The following is a 19229-nucleotide window of genomic DNA, read 5'->3' as shown; positions in this document are numbered from 1 at the left end:
AAACTGTCCGAAGCTGTATCGAACGTGTGCAGAAGCATCTGCTATGAGACCTGCAGGAAGAGCTCAGCCATCACGATAGTATTATATAAGCAAAATATCTCAATAGGGATTATAATGTCTTAATATATTTTAAAACGTCTCATGTCAGTAGGTATGTACAGCTAACAGTGACAATGCATACAATAAGAGTCGTTTAATATCATGTTGCTAACAGTCTTGCTGTGGCAGCAGTGACATCTCCAAATCACTTCTTATAATTGCTATGTGTATTTTGTATCTATTTGCTTTCAGTTAAAGTCTTATAAGGCTGTATAATTAGATATGTGCCTTTGTAGTGCATAGAGCAATCAGCAGATGTGATCTGTTGACAAGCTATCAGCGAACATGCTAATGTTATTATTAGCCTAGCACAGTGTGCTGCAGATTTCATGAGTCTGCATGAAAATAATTGATGTTATCTATCGTGCTTATTTCCTATTAATTTAGTTTATATTTTTGTATATTATATTCTACTTTGTCAGCAGAAAACGCTGAGAGTGGGATGGAAATGAAGTAATATATGCACTGAATGATGAATGATGATTTCCTCTCATTGTTCCAGGTGTCCACTGAGCTGCCTGTAAGATGTCTATGGTGCTGTTTGCGTCTGTGGTGAGAGTGAGGGACGGTCTACCACTCTCAGCCTCCACAGACTATGAACAGGATAAAGGATTTCAGGAGACTAAGAAACATCTCAAGGGTCTGTCCAAAAAACTCAGCCAGTTTTCGGATCGCTGCTCACTCAGATCTGGCCTTTATAACATCAAGTGAGTTATCAGTGCAATGGTAATGCGGATGTGTGTGAAACTGAGTGCCTTTTTTTTTTTTTTACACTATATTACTTGGTACAGTGTTAAACAAAATGTGTTTGCAGTGTATTACACTGGAAAAGCATTTATACTTAAAGGGATTTTTTTTTAAATAGGACAATGGCACTGCTGTATGCATGTTCCTTGCAAAGTAGAATATCATTTTTATTTGAAACAATTGCTGATCTAATCAACCAATTAATACATTTTGAACCATGTTTTTTGCAACCCCCCTTATGAACTTATTTTAATTGATTAGCTAACTCTCAGACATGCGTATGTATTTCTGCCTAAAATCTCAGTGTTCCACAAGCTTCCGGTATAATTTTCACCTTAGAAAACTATGATTGTAGCAAACACAAACAAAATGTTATATTTCTAATAACTGTCAATCAAAACTAATTATATGTTAAATAGGGAAGCGATTGTGCATGAATACAATTCAATTTGGAGTGAAAGCATTTTGATAAATTTGCACTTAAAGAAAAATGTACATTCTGTCATCATTTTCTCACCCTTAAGCCTCGTACAAACCGGGACGATTATCGCGCTTATCGCCGATGTTTTTTGTGTTCATACCCAAGCGATTTTTGCAGGCGATGAGCCAAAGTGAACGTGCAAAATCACTCCCTGACATTAGATGGCGCTTAATGAAAAACACAAATACCCCGGAACACATCGAATCCTATTTGATCTGCAATTCCTCTCCATAACAACTCCCTCTTATCGAGATTTTTGAAGTCGCTGTCGCGTTTGTTATAAAGCCCTTTGTGTTCAGACACCAATGAGACCAGCAGCTCTACATTCATCTTGCCTCGATGCATCTTCTTGATCTACTTACTTCCTCTTTGTCGTTAGGTATCAATATGTGCTCGGCAAGACCGTTTTGTGCTTGAGCCAGGCACGTGAACAAAAGCGCCAATCTCATTGGTCGGCCAGTTTTTAACGCGGCGCATACCGTTTTTTTTTAAATGACGCTTTTACGCCTCGCGTTTTGCGCGTCGGTGTGCACACTCACATTGGCGCCCTTTGTTTAGTCACGAGGCGTTAAACGTCGGCAATAATCGCGCGCGATATTCGTCCCGGTGTGAACAAGCCTTTATGCTTATTTTTCCATACAATGAAAGCATACAGTAATGAATGTGGGCTGTCAAGCTCCAAAAATTATTTAAAAAAAATAATCCACTAATGCATCTGTTTTCGAGCTTGACAGGTTGTGGTCACTGTATATGCACTAATGGTAGCTGTAACCTTCTTCAGAATATCTCATTTTGTGTTCTGTGAAACAGAATTGGAACAACTTCAGAATGACTAAATGATGACAGATTTTTCATTTTTTGGTGACCATTCCTTTAATTAAAACATCCCAGCAAAAACAAATGACACAGTAGGGTGGACTGCTCTGACTGCCAACTGTTCTGATGTAAAATTTAAAGTTCCACTTCAGCAAGGTCTAATTCAGATGCATTACACTGAGGGACCCAGGGGTGACCATTTCATAGCCTGGTTGCTATTCATCACTGCTAACTTCACAAGCAGGCTCTGGAGTGACTCGATGGATTGTTTCATCTCTCCAAACAGACGTTAACATGAAGAGACACACTGACAAAGTTTCTTTCCTGAGGAGAGTCACTAAACTGTCCTCAAAGGGAAAACAAAGAGTGTTCAAAGAGAACTCTGTGAACATACAGATCCAGGTGAACAGGTGTAAAGGCTGATTTTAAACACAATGGTTGTTGTGTTGTGGATTCTCAAGTCTTTGAAATGGACTTGCATGTTCAGTGAAAGACCTTTCCCACCCTATTTGAGGCAGATGTCCTGTAAATTTTATTTAAATGAAATTGACTCTGCAAGTATGATGTAAACTATTACATGTCTTGTTTTCCATAGTTTCACAAGCTCTCTTGGAGTCGGGTACTTGATGGTTTGTACAGAAAGCTATCCCAATGTCCTGGCCTTCAGCTTCCTGGACGAGCTTCAGAGAGAGTTCATTGTCACATATGACACCAAGCGGATCAACAGCGCTTTGAGGCCTTTCTCTTTCATTGAGTTTGGTGAGTTTCTAGAGGGCGTTAGGACGGGGTTCTCTTTGTGCAGAAGGAGACTATATTTTGATCTATTTTTTAAAATATATATTTTTAATACAATTTAATTCAACATATTTTTTTTATTTTTAAATTTACACCACCATTCAAAAGTTTGGGGTCGGTAGGATGTATTAATGTTTTTGAAAAACAGTCTATATTGTGAAATATTATTATAGTTTAAAATAACAGTTTTATATTTTTAAATGTTTTAAAATGCAGTTTATTCCTGCAATGGCAAAGCTGAATTTTCAGCAGCCATTACTTCAAAGTCACATGATCCTTCAGAAGTCATTCTAATGTGATGATTTGGTGCTCAAAATACATTTCTTATTATTGTCAATTTTGCTAACAGTTGTGCTGCTTAATATTTTTGTAGAAATGGTGATACATTTTTTTTTAGGATACTTTGATGAATAGAAAGTTCATAAGAACAGCATTTAATTAAAAACAAATCTTTTGTAACATTATAAATGTCTTTACTATCACGATTTTTGTTTTTATATTTATATTTATGTATTAATAAAAAAAAAAAAACTTGCTGACCCCAACCTTTCGAACAATAGTGTATACTATATTTCTATACAAGTTACATTTTTATCGAAATATCGTTATTACTCTTTAGCTACATGATGCCTTATGAACATAATTCATTTAGAGATGGACATCACTGAAAGTAGTAATAACTTGCAGTTCAGTGAATGATTAAGAATCTGCCAATAAGAATAAGGACAACTCAATAGAAATACATTTTCTTGCCATTATTTTGTTGTTTTTATTATCTTTTCAATTCAGGTCATTTGAATCAGCACTGAAAAATATTTGTAATAATTAGTTCTGCTTAAATTAGTTTTACATGGGCAGTTTCGACCAACCTTAAGCATTAGTTGAATCTCTGAAGAGCATTATTTGCATGGCGAGTTTGAGTAAACATCCATGGAGTTGCATCTTATGTGGAACATTTAAATTTAGTCACTTATGAGGCTCCATTTTGGCTAGGAATCTTTGGGATTTATCTAAATAAAAAAATAAACGCAGCCTAAAGACCTTCCATTTAATGTGATTTGAAATGCACTGAAGCCATTTGTAACATATAGACCATGATGTGCTTGAAGCATTCATCTTCTGTGCCGTTTCTATGGTTTTGACAGATAACTTCATTCGGAAAACCAAGCAACGTTACAACAGCCCACGTTCCCTCTCCACCAAGATTAATCTGGCCGACATGCAGACTGAGATCAAGCTCCGGCCTCCTTATCAGCTGTCCGCGAAGGACATTGGATCAATCAACGGCTTCTCACAACACAAGCAGTCTAAATATAAAGGCATAGGTAGGGAACACACTGTGAACACAGCATGTATACTTGCCTTTTGTTCTCAAGAAGCAGAACATTTTGAAAGACCATGAGCACATACGTGCTCAGAACAGCCAGAAAGTTTTGCACCGCAGGTTTTTTTCTGCAAATTTTAAAATCTAGTTATTTTGACACAGATTTTGTGCTTGATTTATTCCTGCAGCTCCTAATCAAATGTTGGAGGCCGTCACCCTGTCGGGTATCGTCGCCTGCGTCCTAAGTGTCCTATGTGGCGCTCTTAATTTGCTGCGGGGAGTCCACGCAATAGAAAGTGTATTGCAGGTAACTTAAATCATGCACTAATAGTAATGCTGGCACTTTATTTTGGGCTTTGTTTCTTTTATTGATTAAAACGTTGTACTAAACATTACTTTTAAATGTATAAGTACCATTGTAATATAATAAATCATAACTAATGGATAGTAACCGTACTCTTGAATAATTTGTCAGACTTTGCACTTAGGTGTAATGTGATTTTCCTCTTCCATAAACAGAACAGTTTTGCTTGGCTTTGTATATTGCACTGATAAGTGAGCACTCGAGTCCTGGCTCTAGTAATTCATCCTCTGTTTTAGCACATGGCTTCCTGTTGTAATTTGTTCACTCTTTAACACAGCACCCTGTCTTTCCTCTTTTTCTGCTTCATCTGCAGAACGAGGATGAAGACTTCAATTACGTAATTGCTTTTTTCCTCGGAACCGCGGCCTGTTTGTATCAGGTAAGTGACGACAGTCAGACCGTGAGTTACTGTCGACCTGCCAAGCTTCACTTCCTCTGCTCTCTGTCTCTGTCTGACCAACCAATGCTAATAAAGTGGTGTGAAAAAGTGTTGGCCCCCTTCCTGATTTCTTATTTTTTTGCATGTTTGTCACACTTTAATGTTTCAGATCATCAAACAAATTTAAATATTAGTAAAAGATAACACAAGTGAACACAACATGCAGTTTTTAAATGAAGGTTTTTATTATTAAGGGAAAACAAAATCCAAAACTACATGGCCCTGTGTGAAGAAGTGTTTGCCCCCCTGTTAAAACTGTGGTTTATCACACCTGAGTTCAATTTCTCTAGCCACACCCAGGCCTGATTACTGCCACACCTGTTCGCAATCAAGAAATCTCTTAAATAGGACCTGCCTGACAAAGTGAAGTAGACCAAAAGATCCTCAAAAGCTAGACATCATGCCGAGATCCAAAGAAATTCAGAAACAAATGAGAAAGAAAGTAATTGAGATCTATCAGTCTGGAAAAGGTTATAAAGCCATTTCTAAAGCTTTGGGACTCCAGCGAACCACAGTGAGAGCCATTATTCACAAATGGCAAAAACATGGAACAGTGGAGAACCTTCCCAGGAGTGGCCGGCCGACCAAAATTACCCCAAGAGCACAGCGACGACTCATCCAAGAGGTCACAAAAGACCCCACAACAACATCCAAAGAACTGCAGGCCTCACTTGCCTCAGTTAAGGTCAGTGTTCATGACTCCACCATAAGAAAGAGACTGGGCAAAAATGGTCTGCATGGCAGAGTTCCAAGACGAAAACCGCTGCTGAGCAAAAAGAACATAAAGGCTCGTCTCAGTTTTGCCAGAAAACATCTTGATGATCCCCAAGACTTTTGGGAAAATACTCTGTGGACTGACGAGACAAAAGTTGAACTTTTTGGAAGGTGTGTGTCCCATTACGTCTGGCGTAAAAGTAACACTGCATTTCAGAAAAAGAACATCATACCAACAGTAAAATATGGTGGTGGTAGTGTGATGGTCTGGGGCTGTTTTGCTGCTTCAGGACCTGGAAGACTTGCTGTGATAAATGGAACCATGAATTCTGCTGTTTACCAAAAAATCCTGAAGGAGAATGTCCGGCCATCTGTTCGTGACCTCAAGCTGAAGCGAACTTGGGTTCTGCAGCAGGACAATGATTCAAAACACACCAGCAAGTCCACCTCTGAATGGCTGAAGAAAAACAAAATGAAGACTTTGGAGTGGCCTAGTCAAAGTCCTGACCTGAATCCTATTGAGATGCTGTGGCATGACCTTAAAAAGGCGGTTCATGCTCGAAAACCCTCCAATGTGGCTGATTTACAACAATTCTGCATAGATGAGTGGACCAAAATTCCTCCACAGCGCTGTAACAGACTCATTGCAAGTTATCGCAAATGCTTGATTGCAGTTGTTGCTGCTAAGGGTGGCCGAACCAGTTATTAGGTTTAGGGGGCATACACTTTTTCACACAGGGCCATGTAGTTTTGGATTTTGTTTTCCCTTAATAATAAAAACCTTCATTTAAAAACTGCATGTTGTGTTTACTTGTGTTATCTTTGACTAATATTTAAATTTGTTTGATGATCTGAAACATTAAAGTGTGACAAACATGCAAAAAAATAAGAAATCAGGAAGGGGACCAACACTTTTTCACACCACTGTATATCACACTTTTTCTCACAGTCGCGTAAAAGCAGAATCTAGAGAAACAATTAGTTTTTACTAGCATCATACAAAAGCAGCTAGTAATGTAGATAATTTTTATTAGTGGTGGGTCTTCAAAACCCTCATTCTGCACACAAAAAATAATTTTCATGATCAGTATTTTTGTCTTCTTTCCCAGTGTAAATATTTCAACATCCTTATAACATTTACTTGAGAAGCAAAATTGATGTTAATATATTAAGACTTGTTTTCAGAATAGACACTACTGTTTAAAAGTGTGGGGCTAGTAAGATTTCTTTTTTTTCCCTTTTTTTGAAAGAAACAAATACTTTTTATTCAGTAAGGATGCATGTGTAAAAATGTATCACTGTTTTCAACATTAATGATAATAAGAAATGTTCTTTAACCAGATATCATATTAGAATGATTTCTTAAGGATCATGTGATGCTGAAGACTAGAGTAATAGCTGCTGAAAAAAAACTCTTTGCATCACAGGAATAAATTACATTTTAAAATAAAAAACACTTACTTTAAATTGTAATAATATTTCACAATATTACTGTTTATAATGTATTTTTCAATAAATAAACAATAAATGCAGCCTTTTGTGAGCATAAGAGATGTCTTTAAAAAAAATGATACCAACCCCAAACCTTTGAATAGTAGGGCATAAACCTTACTACATTCTTTTAGATCTAATCTTAAAACAAAGCTTGTACTGAACTTTCTTCTTCCAGCTTCAAAATGTTTTCCTTTTGTTTCTGTTTCTATATATAGTGTTACTTGTTCGCCTACTTCTCAGTTTGGAGGAACATCAAGTCATTCCTGGCCTTTGCTATGATCTGCCTATGTAACATGTATCTGTATGAACTCCGTAACATGTGGCAGATCCTTTTTCACGTGACGGTGGGAGCGTTCATCACTCTGCAGATCCACCTGAGACAACCGCAGGGCAAATCACCTGACTACAACGTTTGACCCCCGGAACACTTTTAAGACTACGTAACGTAGCCCAACATGGCAACCCCAACCTGTTCCCACCCCATCTAAGGACAAAAGAACTATGGATTGTGAAGCAGGTTTTACAAAATATTTTGATATTGTTCAAGAAACACTTCCTGCTGTTTCACATCCAGTTGAGGTCACAGATGAGAAACTGGTGTTCTTGTTGATGCAAAAGGTTCATAACAGAGACTTCATAAGTGCACAGTATTAGATTCATGCATGAAATATTGAAGGAAGCATTAGCAGATGTGCACAGTTAAGTTGTAGTTATTTTTTGTTTAATTGACATCGGGGCTTAAAGGGACAGCTCACCCAGAAATGAAAATTCTTACATCATTGCTTGAACAATGGCTTGAACATGGCTTTCCAGTGAACATGGATGGTGTACAGGGTCTGTGTTGAGGATTTAAAAAAAATAAAATAAATTCAGATAAAAACATCTACTTAAAATATTTTTTAAAAAATGCAATATTTACATACAGATGCATATTTTTTTTTAGCAAAACATTGTTTCAATACCAAATCAACCCTTTTCTTTGTAATTTGCAATGCTTCATGTACATTTGTCTTTTTGTCTGAAGTTTTTAATGATTAAATTCACTGTATAACTGATTAGTTTGGTTCATAGCGTATAACTCTTAAATGACGATATTTTTTTTTTATCCATATGGCAAAAATGAATTAAATTAATTGAAAAATACTTTTGGAAAAATTGAGCAGGCACTGTTGCATTTTAACTGTGTGTAAGAAAGTTATTATTCACTAGTTTAGTAGTTCATTAACAAACTCTTGCTTGACAGTTGTAATAATTCACATTTTATTGTGGTAAATCACAGCTTATTCATCTAAACATTTCGTTTCATGTTCCACTGAATAAAGAATGATTAAAACTTTTCATTCTTGGGTGAACTTTTCCTTTAAGATGTAATTTTAGATTTTTTTTGACGCATTGTATGATGATTTCTCTATTTTGATTGTTAAAGCCAACTCATATGCGAGACTTTTTATAGCTGCCTATAAAAAATGTGACATTGCTGGATTTTCTCTAATTTCTGCAAAAGCAGACTTTGGTGATTTTATTTTGTTATATGCTTTCATAGATGCCTAATTTGAGTGTCACTGTGTTTGTGGTCATTAGTCAGATGTCTCTGCCCTGAAAGCATAATCAGATGTGTTATTTATCAATCGTGTCTATGCTGCCTGCAGGTGTGCTTCCTGCAAATTAATGTGGTTGGCTAAGAGAGAAATGGAATCACACTAATGGACAGACTCTGTTTTTCCCCCCTCGGTGTTTGCTGCCTTTTGTCAACGGGTCTGTTCAGTGACCATGTTGAGTGGTATAAATGAGTTATGGTTTATTTTGTTTCTGTTCACCTGTTTTGTTTTCATTGTGCAAATGACAGGTTGAATGGATGATTGACAGATTAAGGGTCAAGGGGTTTTAAAATTCCTCAGATGATGTACGTGCATTTCTTTTTTCCCCAAGTGTCAGTGATCAAAGATTGCATCTGCGTCTTTGTATTGCAATGTACCTCAATGCTCTATCTCCAGCAGTAGTGCATTGCCTTGCCAGTTTGTTTGTACTCAGACGAAAGGCCCTGTCTTGAAATCATCAGTTAAAAACCTTGATTTGTATGATTGTGTGCTTTTTTTTTTGCACTTCACACATTTATAAAATATTAGCAACCGAAGTAGGGATACACACAAATAAAATATTATTGGAGTATGTTTTACGAGAAAATACTTCTTTAGTCTTACTACTTCAAAAGTTCATGTTTAATTCAATGTGTTACTTGTTTCTTTGTAATTAATTGTGAAACTTCATTGCATTTTCAAAGTGAAATTTCTTTCTACACCAATGTTTTAAAGTGTAGCTGTCACTACAGTTTCTTTGTCATGCACAGTATTACTGTTTGAATATGTGCTTCTTAGTCACTGAAGTCAAATGTGTTAAGAGGCTCACCCAATTTATAAACTTGTTGCTATTCTCAAATCCTTAGAGCTGCAGTGATGATGATGATGATTGTGGTTATTAGAAGAAGTAATTTGGCTTATAGAAGCATGACTAACGAAAGTAATGTTCCAGGTGATCCAGTGAATGCTTTTGTGTATGCGAAAATTACAGCCCATTTAGGCTTATTTGTACTTAGTGAGGGGGAAAAGTCTGTACATTTCTGACGTCTGTGAAATTTATGTTATTTTTTCCAGCTTATGTTCACTGCTGATCTCATTTTATAGTTGCATAGCACACTACAGTGAATGGAAGCCTTGAACCACAAAGTAGGGGGGTAAATGAGGGGGGAAAACACAGGTTAAAAGTACATTTGTGTCAATTAGTTGTTTGTTTTTGGGTTTTTAGTTTTTTTTTGCTGTATTTTTCAGATTTTTCTCGATTTTTTAAAGTGTTCTTTGAGGTATAGTTAGGGTTGATACATTTGAAAAGAAAAAAATAGAGAAAAATCAAATAAATTGAAGATCTTGGAGGAAAAAATACGGCAACAAAAAGTTTTGGGGAAAAATGGACAAAAGTAAAAAAAAATCACCATGTAATTTTCCTCCTTTATGGTTCAAGGCTTCCAGAACTGCATTATCAGGGTGAGAAATGATTTGAGTGTTTCTTTCTTTGATTTTTATGACATTGTGCTTCGCCTCAGGTTTTTCTAACCTTTTGACTGCTGGATCAAACCCAAACCACTTGGCTATTAGACTATCTTTAATGTCAATGAAATGCCATTCTCACGCCCAGCACAATGGCCTTTTTTAATGCTTTATAAAACCGCTTTGTTCAGTCAAACTGACCGGATCGGACGCATGCAGAGACTAAATTCAAGTGCAATCAAACGAGGGTATTTCATGGGCACATTTTTAAGATAAAAAAAGGTCAGGTTTACCAGTGGGGGAAGTGTACTGAAATTATGTGAATTTTAACATGCCTGAGTGACCAAACAGCTGCTCTGTGGGGTTTCTGTTCTTAGCTCTATTTCTGGACACAGTTTGTTTATGACAGGCCTGAAAACAGCTCAGTTTAAATAATCAAACAAAAATTTGAAGACACAAATGTTTAAACTGGTATACAATAATTAACCTGTCCGTACAACGAGAGCAGTAAAAGTTTTTTGTACAGAAACATGGAAACATTGGAGGCAAGGATTAACGAAGGCGCAAAATGAAAGCGCACTGCTGCCACCTTCTGGATATTTAATGCAATATTCCATTTTTTATGTCAAAACCAAAACACAGCAAAGTCAAAATGCCATAAAATAGATTTGCATTTCCTGAAGGAATACCTGTAATTGAAAGGCAGCACTTTACCTTTGGCGTAATCGTCTTGATGTCCAGATGTCCACAATCATCTGAAATATAAATACGGAAAAGGCCAATCACAATTCAGTATGCAAATACTTGTACGAAAGACGACCAATTACAATTCGATATGCAAATATTATAATAACGACGTCACTGTAGTTTACATTTTGAATAGTTAAGGTTCTTAAAATGGTTAGAATGACAATTCTGTCTTTTAATGTCACCTTAAATTTACACACAAGCCTGACTAATTTATGGTGCTGTTTGTCCTTTTTGAGCTAGACAGCCTCAGTCCTCGTCCATTTTAATTGTATGGACCTAACAATTGAATTTCCACAGAGAAAATAAGCATTTAATACAGACTGAGAATGACATGAGGGCGACTAAATGACAGCATTGCAATTTTTGAGAGAACTTCTTATGGTATATTACCAAAAGCATCTACATAACCAAATGAAATGCCAAATACTGTGGATAAGAGAACAAAAAGTGCATTCTCTAAACAGTGCTGTAATAATCATAACTACATGATTTCAGAGTGAGTTTACTATTATAATAGTTTATTTGGATGTATAAAACAGCATTGAGTGTTGACATGGCAAGATAAGCAAAGACAACCCAAGATGAAGCTCCACTGGAATAGTAAATGCCAGAATTCAGCAGGACATAATGTGGTATTTACTTGACATCTCTTACCTCAGTGCTTTCGTTTGGATAACAAACACAAGGAAGTGAATTAAAACTGAAGTGTGTAATTTTAATGTTTAGATACTTTCTCCTCCCAGTTAAATATGCAGAGATACCTACTTGTAAGCCATTCATAAACTAAATCCCGCGATGAAAGTAAAACTGTCTCAGTGGCGCCGTCAAAACTTTAATGTTTGAGAATCCTGACCAGCCGCAACACCGGCTCAACCAATGGCGTGAATTTGGGGCGGGGCTAGATTATCGTCTGACCAATGGCGTAAAGGGAGTGTCCAATCCCATTTGGTGCCGCAGAAAATACACAACTCACTGAGTCAGTACGTTTACATGGACAACAATACTCCGATTTTAATACGATTAAGACAATACTCTGATTAAGAATCTACCATGTAAACAGAGATTTTTGATTACCTTAATCCGGCTAAAGTAAACACTAAAATAGGAATACTCCACGTCTTAAATCGATTAGTCGCATTATTTAAGTGCAGTAAAGACATGTACACATTACCGTCGTGTAGGACTTTTCACCGCATTTTGCGACAGGATACACACACGGCAGTGGTCAACTGTTTGACGGCAAACAAAAGAATGGCTTCAACAACGCCATCGTCTGTTAGCACGTATAGCATGACAAATAATTAAACTGCACTTGAAGCTTTCAGTAAATTAAAAATGAAACACCCAAAACTGTATATGGCATCATAATGAAGACGAACTATATGTTTATTTGTGAAATTCTGTAGGGGACGTCGGATGGCGTCGCGTGGTGACGTAATGACGTGCGCCATTAATCGAACTATGTACTATAACATGTAAAACGGGAACATGAAAGGAATATTCTAAAAGCAACTCATGTAAACACCTTAATCGTAATATTGTCTTATTCAGAATAAGGTAAATAATTAGATTACTGATGTCCATGTAAACGTAGTTTAACTTAGGAATTCATATGGCAACTGCATTGTCTAGCATTAAAAGACCATACACGTGCCATGATGACGCTAAATACAAAAACATTCAACCAGAGGTTTTATTTTAAAAATCGCTGGCAAGAAAACGGCAGTAATTTTCTTGAGGAAAATAAAGACCTAATGACTCGGGAAGCCCAGCTGGGTCCAAGTTTTGAGAAGCTAGAACAGGACCAAATATAATTTACTGTTTCATAACACGTTTCAGAAAATGCAGATTTATTTTCCAACACATTAATGTATATCATAATCCTACTTGACTGTATCTGAAATAGGTAAAGCGGGGAAAAAAGTTGCTTGTACACAGTTTGTGTACACACTCCAATTCTTACATACAAAGGCCTCATTGGATAAAATGGACATTCATTGGGTTGTACCATCAGACTGAACTGAGAGAGAGAAGAAACTGCTGGTCGAGCTGCAGTGCAAAAATGGTGAAGATTTGTGGCATAACGGAATCATTCCAACAGGATCCCAACTCGTTGTCCCACGCACTGTAAACGCAAGGCTAAAATCAATATTTGCAGATGTGTTTGCCAAGCTTTAAACGACTGTGGCTGTTCTGAAACACTCATTTCGCCTCCTGCAAATCCATTTTCTACTCATAATTACATTGTAGTGTACTTGACAGGATACAGAAATCCTTTTTGGAGAAAGGCCAAACATATTCTGCTTACTTGGTTACAAGGCTAGCTACTGATTTTAGCCAAACGGATGCAGCGACAGAAAAGGGTGACTGATAATTTACACTTAAAAACCTCTCCCTCCTGTTCAAATGTGCAGGATTGTAGTGTTCTATTATGTGTGTGTGTGTATGTGTATATATTATGTGTGTGTGTGTATTTATAGACAGCATTCTAATACATTAATGTATAAAATATATAATCTAAAATAGCATTGACAGTTTGGCTTTTGGAGTCAAAATATAAAATGTTAAAAATACAAAAACAGCCATATTTGACTGTTTTCCTCTGTCCTTAAAAGTGTCTTCAGTGTATACAAGTGTCTGTAGTTTTGAGAATGTAAATTTGTGTCACATGTCCTGTTCATGCCACTAGCGACTTGCATGTCACACCATCCACCATACTGGTTGGTTACTTGTTTAGTCTCATTTCTTATTGACAACAAACTAGTTTACACTGCTAAAATGAACATTCTGGAAGAAAAATGTATTTTTGTATTTAAGTTGTAACAGTGCATTAAGCATCATATTAAAGATGAACAAGAATCAGTGCGTGCTCTTTGTCAATGTGGGCGGTCAATTTATCTGTGCCGAAAGCATAAACGCTGGCCTATTTGGGTCCACGTACATTTAATTGTCATATGCATCGTTTTTTAAATACTGACCCTGCACATGATTAAAGACATAAATTGCTGACTGTAAGGACAGAATTTAGTCGAAATGATTCTTGACTAAAGTTTCTGACTGAAGACAGATTGACATGCTCCATCAGATTGGACCTGAGCAAATCCCAACACTGAAAATGAATGACGTTGGGTCGTTTCAAGTCGGCGGCGGCATGAACGGGGCTTAATTCTCAACTCTAGATCATTCAGAGATAACACTGTCAATGCTCGCTCCCTTACCAGTACAACCACAGTCGCTGCAGCAAAGTTCAGGAAACCATAAAGGGTTTGCAGAGCTACTGTGCTCACTATGGCCTTCTACCATATATTAGCTCATTGTGATATCTCTATACTGTGATATCACCTAGACAGTGTTGAACGTGACAAGACCATATGAACAGAACTCTTTACATACACTGATGAATCATATACACATAAAACATGTGTTTTACAGGTATACTGGCTTCAGTGTTCATGCAGTTGTTATGGAGCCACCAGGACCACTCGGTGGTGTATGATCGCAGTCCAGCCACACCTGAGAGCGCCAAAGCCAGGTGCAGAGAATGCAGTTCATCTGTCCTCTCTTGGCAATATAAGAAATATAAGACTGGGAGAACTGCTTTGTATGCCTTGAGATTCCTTTGTTTCTTTGGTCTCTGAGGATGAACCGTCTTTCTGAGCTGTTCCATGCCTTAAATAAAGGGGCCAAAGCCCTCTGTTAATCCTATAGGAAGTCTCAGTGTGCAAAGAGGCCACTCTTAGACTGGCTGAGGGCTGTTTCCGAACAAATCCTATTGTGATTGGTCCAAGAGGATGCCCTTCAACAGCCTGGCAGGCCCGGCCCACAGCGTCATGTCCTCATATCATCTCAAAAATGTTCTGAATATTAGACGTTGAGTGTTAACTGCTGTTGGGTCCTCCATTTAGGAAGTAGGTTGTCATTTCTCCTTTGCCCTTGACTTTCACAACGCCTCTGCACTCCAGTGTGTAGTTATAGGAGCTGAGAACCTGGTAGAGGTCAGTTGTGACCTAAAAAAAGAGAGAAATTAAGAGCACACGAGTACTTATAAAGGACCAAAGAGTTTGTAAGGAAGAATTGACATTTTTACTGATCTAAACCTGAGACCACTAGCGAAAATGCTTTTGTTTTACATTTAAAAAAAAATTTTTTTTTAAATGAAAACGAAAAATTCTTTACAAATTAGCTACATTTTTAAATTAAAATTCTGTATTTATTTCAAATGACATTATACCGCTCTGCATCATTTTCCAATACTTTATTCAAAATACAATTTTGAGGTGCTGATTTAAAAAATAGTGCTGATTTCATTTGCTTCTGACAACCATTTGCAAGCTGAAGAAGTCTTGTATTATCCTTTAATCACCAGAAAAACTGCCAAAAGACATGATTTCAATCTTCCTCTGAGCCAGATTACAACTGTTCGTTCAGCTCTTAGTCTATTTCCACATTTATAAATTATTCCCAAGACATTATTAAAAAATAATGTTATAAACATCATTCATAAATGTGAAAAGTGGCTGATTTCCATTTTTCCACTCCTTTGCAGATTATAAATTTAATAGCACATTTAACAAAATTAAAAAACAAAATCTTTGACTTTTGTTATTCTGACAAGTGCATTAAAGAGAAAACATATGATTTGAAAAATCCTCATTTTTAATTTGAGAAAAAACTGATGGAAAGTTTTTTTTAAATATTTTATTTATTTTATTATTTAATTATCATATTTTTGAACTCAATATCATCAAACTGGGTAATATTAAGCATTTTTTGCAAATAAGCACACTTTTTTTCCCAAGATGTAGGGCTTATTATCATTAACAACTATTTAAGTGAAAAGTTAAATAAACCACAAAATAGCAGCACTCAATATTAAACATTTGTTAATTATCTCACATTCTGTTTCTTTGTTTAAACTTTTTAAACATCTTAAAACTGTATTTATTTCCAGGGTTAATTTTCAATGTGGACTCAATCTTTTAGACTCTACAGTACATACAGGATATCTGGACAATCATAGAGACGTAGAATGCATCTCACCTGTATTCTCTCAGGTACCCCAGTGCTGTCCATACGGCTGGCTACATTCACAGTATTCCCCCATATGTCATATTGCGGTTTACGAGCCCCTATGACACCAGCCACGACGGGACCTATATTGAGACCTACAGTACAAGGTAATTTATGAGCTCTCATGACAACAGGCTTTTCATTTTACAACAGTAAAATATATGGGTCATTCTATTGGGTCATTCTGTTAACTTTCTACAGAAAGCCTTTTTGCAAGGGTAAAGGAACTATTTCATAAAATGAACCAAATGAAAATGATATAGATAAGGCAGCTGATTGGTGGCTAAGCCAAATCCTTACCGATCTTCATTTTGAAGTTATTGAACGAGTGTTCATTGATGTACTTCATCTGGTCCATGAGGCGCATAGCGTAGTCGGCTAGAGCGCGAATGTGTGACCTTCCTGTTTTATCATAAGTGGAGTCATTAAGCCCAGATGCGGCCATGTAGGTGCTGCCAATGGTTTTGATCTTTTCTAGTTGACGAAACTGATCCTCACTAATGATCTGCAAGAAAAGTGAAATAAGGTTATGACTTTCATCTAGAAATGAAAATGTAATAAACTTCTACATTTGTAAGAATATAATCAGTTTAGAAAGATGTGAAGATGTAGGTTTCACACACAGGTTTAAATAGAGACCAACTGTTAAAAATCTTTAATGCAAGAACTAAAATATAGTATAAATCTAGTTTTAAAAAAGGGGCTGTTTTCCATTTATATATTAATAGATACTAATAAATAAAAACACATTAATAAACACACATACATGCATATTTTATGAATAAGACATTTATATATAGACTACATTAAATGGATTGTTTTTATAATTTTTTGTTTTAATATTATTTACTTGATTGATAGTATTTTCAACACCAACTGCAGCTTTTATAACCGAGGTTTAAAAAATGAAATGCTAGAAAGTTAGCCAATTGTACTGTACCGCACTTAAAAGTAGCTTAAAAGCATCGCAACAGTTCTAAGGTTTGTCAGAAATCGCTGTACCTCATCAAAGTCAGCGATGATCTCGTTGAGTAGTCTCAAGCACTCCACACCTTCATTATTGGCCTCCAGTTCCACGTAGAACTCAGAGAAATTGCTGATAGAGGCAAACATGACAGCCACACATTCACACGACTGATAATACAGCTCGTCATTCCGCCGCTCGCGCGCCAGAAAGTGTGCGGCCACATCTTTGGGCAAGATGTTGTGGAGAAGCCGACGGTTGTAGGCCTGAAGTTCTTCCATCTCCTCCTTCTCCTCTGTGGCCTGTGAATACAACAAAATAGAGGATGACTCTGCTGCAACACTGAAAGCCAAACTGGATCAATATGCAATATTACATAAGTTCACCATTATATGTGACCCTGGACTAGTGCTGGGCGGTATGACCAAAAATTTAAAGCTTTCCATTGATGTGTGGTTTGTTAGGATAGGACAATATTTGGCCTAGATACAACTATTTGAATATCTGGAATCTGAGGGTGCAAAAAAATCTAAATATTGAGAAAATCACCTTTAAAGTTGTCCAAATGAAGTTCTTAGCAATGCATATTACTAATCAAAAATTAAGTTTTGATATATTTACGGTAGGAAATTTACAAAATATCTTCATGGAACATGATCTTTACTTAATATCCGAATGATTTTTGGCATAAAAGAAAACTCGATAATTTTGACCCATACAATGTATTTTTTGCTATTGCTACAAACATATCCGTGCGACTGGTTTTGTGGTCCAGGGTCACATATACTACCGTTGAAAGGTTTGGGGTTGGTGAGATTGTTTTTAAATGCTTTTAATGAAGTCTCTTTTGCTCACTAGGGCTACATTTATTTGATCAAAAAGCAGTTAAAATAGTAATACTGTGTAATGCTATTACAATTTAAAATTACTAATATATCTATTTGAATATAGATATCCGAGTTCACAGCTGAATAGCAGTCATTACTCCATTAATCATTATCACATGATCCTTTGTAAATCATTCTAATATGCTGATTTAGTGTTGCTTGGTATAGCTATGCTGCTTTGTAACCATTTATACGTCTTTATTGTCACATTTAATAACTAAATAAAGTGCTGAATAAAAGTTTTTTTTTTTTTTCCCCAAAAAAATTTAATCTTACTGACCACAAACTTTTGAACAGTTGTGTAAGCTACAACAAAAAGTTTTTAAAAGCAAGAGTGGGGAAATGTATCTGACAAACTGATTTGATGGACAGCAATACATATTTAACAGCTTTTCACAAAATATCTACATTATTACAAAGACATACACAGATAAACACACCTGTAACTTCCAGAGGAAGTCTAGTCTGGCTGTAGACTCCACCTGCTGTGCATGAAGGTAGAGAGCCAGCACAAAAACTGTGATGACAACTGGAGTCATGATCTTTAGAGGAACCCGGGTGTCTATCGCACAGCTGCAACATACAGAGTATCAACAATTTTCACACCATAAGGCAAACAGCATGATGATCTAAAGTGTTCAAATCAAATCAAGTACATGTTAATCTGTTAACATGATTAATATCACATCACAACACTACATCAGGCTACATGGTCACACATTTTATTTATTCCTGTGGTGACAGCAATCTTCATGGTCATGCAATGAATACAACATGCTCACTGGCATTTCTTTGAGATCAGTGTCTCGATTTCATTGATTTTATCTTACCTTGTTCCATTAATATACTCTCTGTGAAGACAAAGAAAAAGCAAATGTATCAGAGGGATAGAGCACAGCTGACTTTATCTTTAAGATTGACTCAGTAGAACTGATAGGATAAATCAGCAAGTAAACACTCAACAGGATTCATTAGCATGGTTATATATAGTGGTAAGCTAAAGTTGACTGAATAACAGTATGTAGAAAACTGATAATGTGCCTACTTATACTACTGTTCAAAAGTCTGGGGTCATTAAGATTTTTTGTTAAAGAAATTCAAACTTTTATTCAGCGAGGATACATTACATTCAAATAAATGCTTTTGGTCAGGGTTTTCACAAAAATATTAAGCAGAACAAATGCTTTCAACATTAAAAATAAGAAATGTTTCTTGAGCACAAAATCAGCATATTAGAATGATTT

General features: G+C 36.3%; 2 protein-coding genes across 2 annotated transcripts in view; one reads left to right on the top strand and one right to left on the bottom strand.

The window, feature by feature from the left end:
• On the top strand, window positions 1–8261 carry LOC107722877 (vesicle-trafficking protein SEC22a-like). Its single transcript, XM_016531374.1, has 7 exons — window positions 1–151; window positions 602–806; window positions 2739–2902; window positions 4084–4263; window positions 4451–4569; window positions 4940–5005; window positions 7489–8261. Exons 2-7 carry the CDS (start codon window positions 625–627, stop codon window positions 7687–7689), a joined length of 912 nt encoding a protein of 303 aa, XP_016386860.1. The 5' UTR covers window positions 1–151; window positions 602–624; the 3' UTR covers window positions 7690–8261.
• Window positions 8262–12785: 4524 nt separating this feature from the next.
• The window catches only part of LOC107722865 (adenylate cyclase type 5-like), a gene marked incomplete at its 5' end in the record, with an annotated part of 29250 nt that continues 22806 nt past the window's right edge, over window positions 12786–19229 (bottom strand). The window contains 6 exons of the mRNA XM_016531359.1: window positions 12786–15071; window positions 16105–16229; window positions 16435–16639; window positions 17137–17400; window positions 18426–18558; window positions 18816–18836. Of these exons, the coding sequence (XP_016386845.1) occupies window positions 14943–15071; window positions 16105–16229; window positions 16435–16639; window positions 17137–17400; window positions 18426–18558; window positions 18816–18836 (877 nt within the window). The remainder of the gene's footprint in view (window positions 15072–16104; window positions 16230–16434; window positions 16640–17136; window positions 17401–18425; window positions 18559–18815; window positions 18837–19229) is intronic.

Source organism: Sinocyclocheilus rhinocerous, unplaced genomic scaffold (assembly GCF_001515625.1).
Source record: "Sinocyclocheilus rhinocerous isolate Xijiao unplaced genomic scaffold, SAMN03320098_v1.1 scaffold2529, whole genome shotgun sequence".
In the NCBI taxonomy this organism is placed as follows: domain Eukaryota; kingdom Metazoa; phylum Chordata; class Actinopteri; order Cypriniformes; family Cyprinidae; genus Sinocyclocheilus; species Sinocyclocheilus rhinocerous.
The sequence above is the reverse complement of the archived record's forward strand: the minus strand, read 5'-3'. Positions and strand labels throughout refer to the sequence as shown.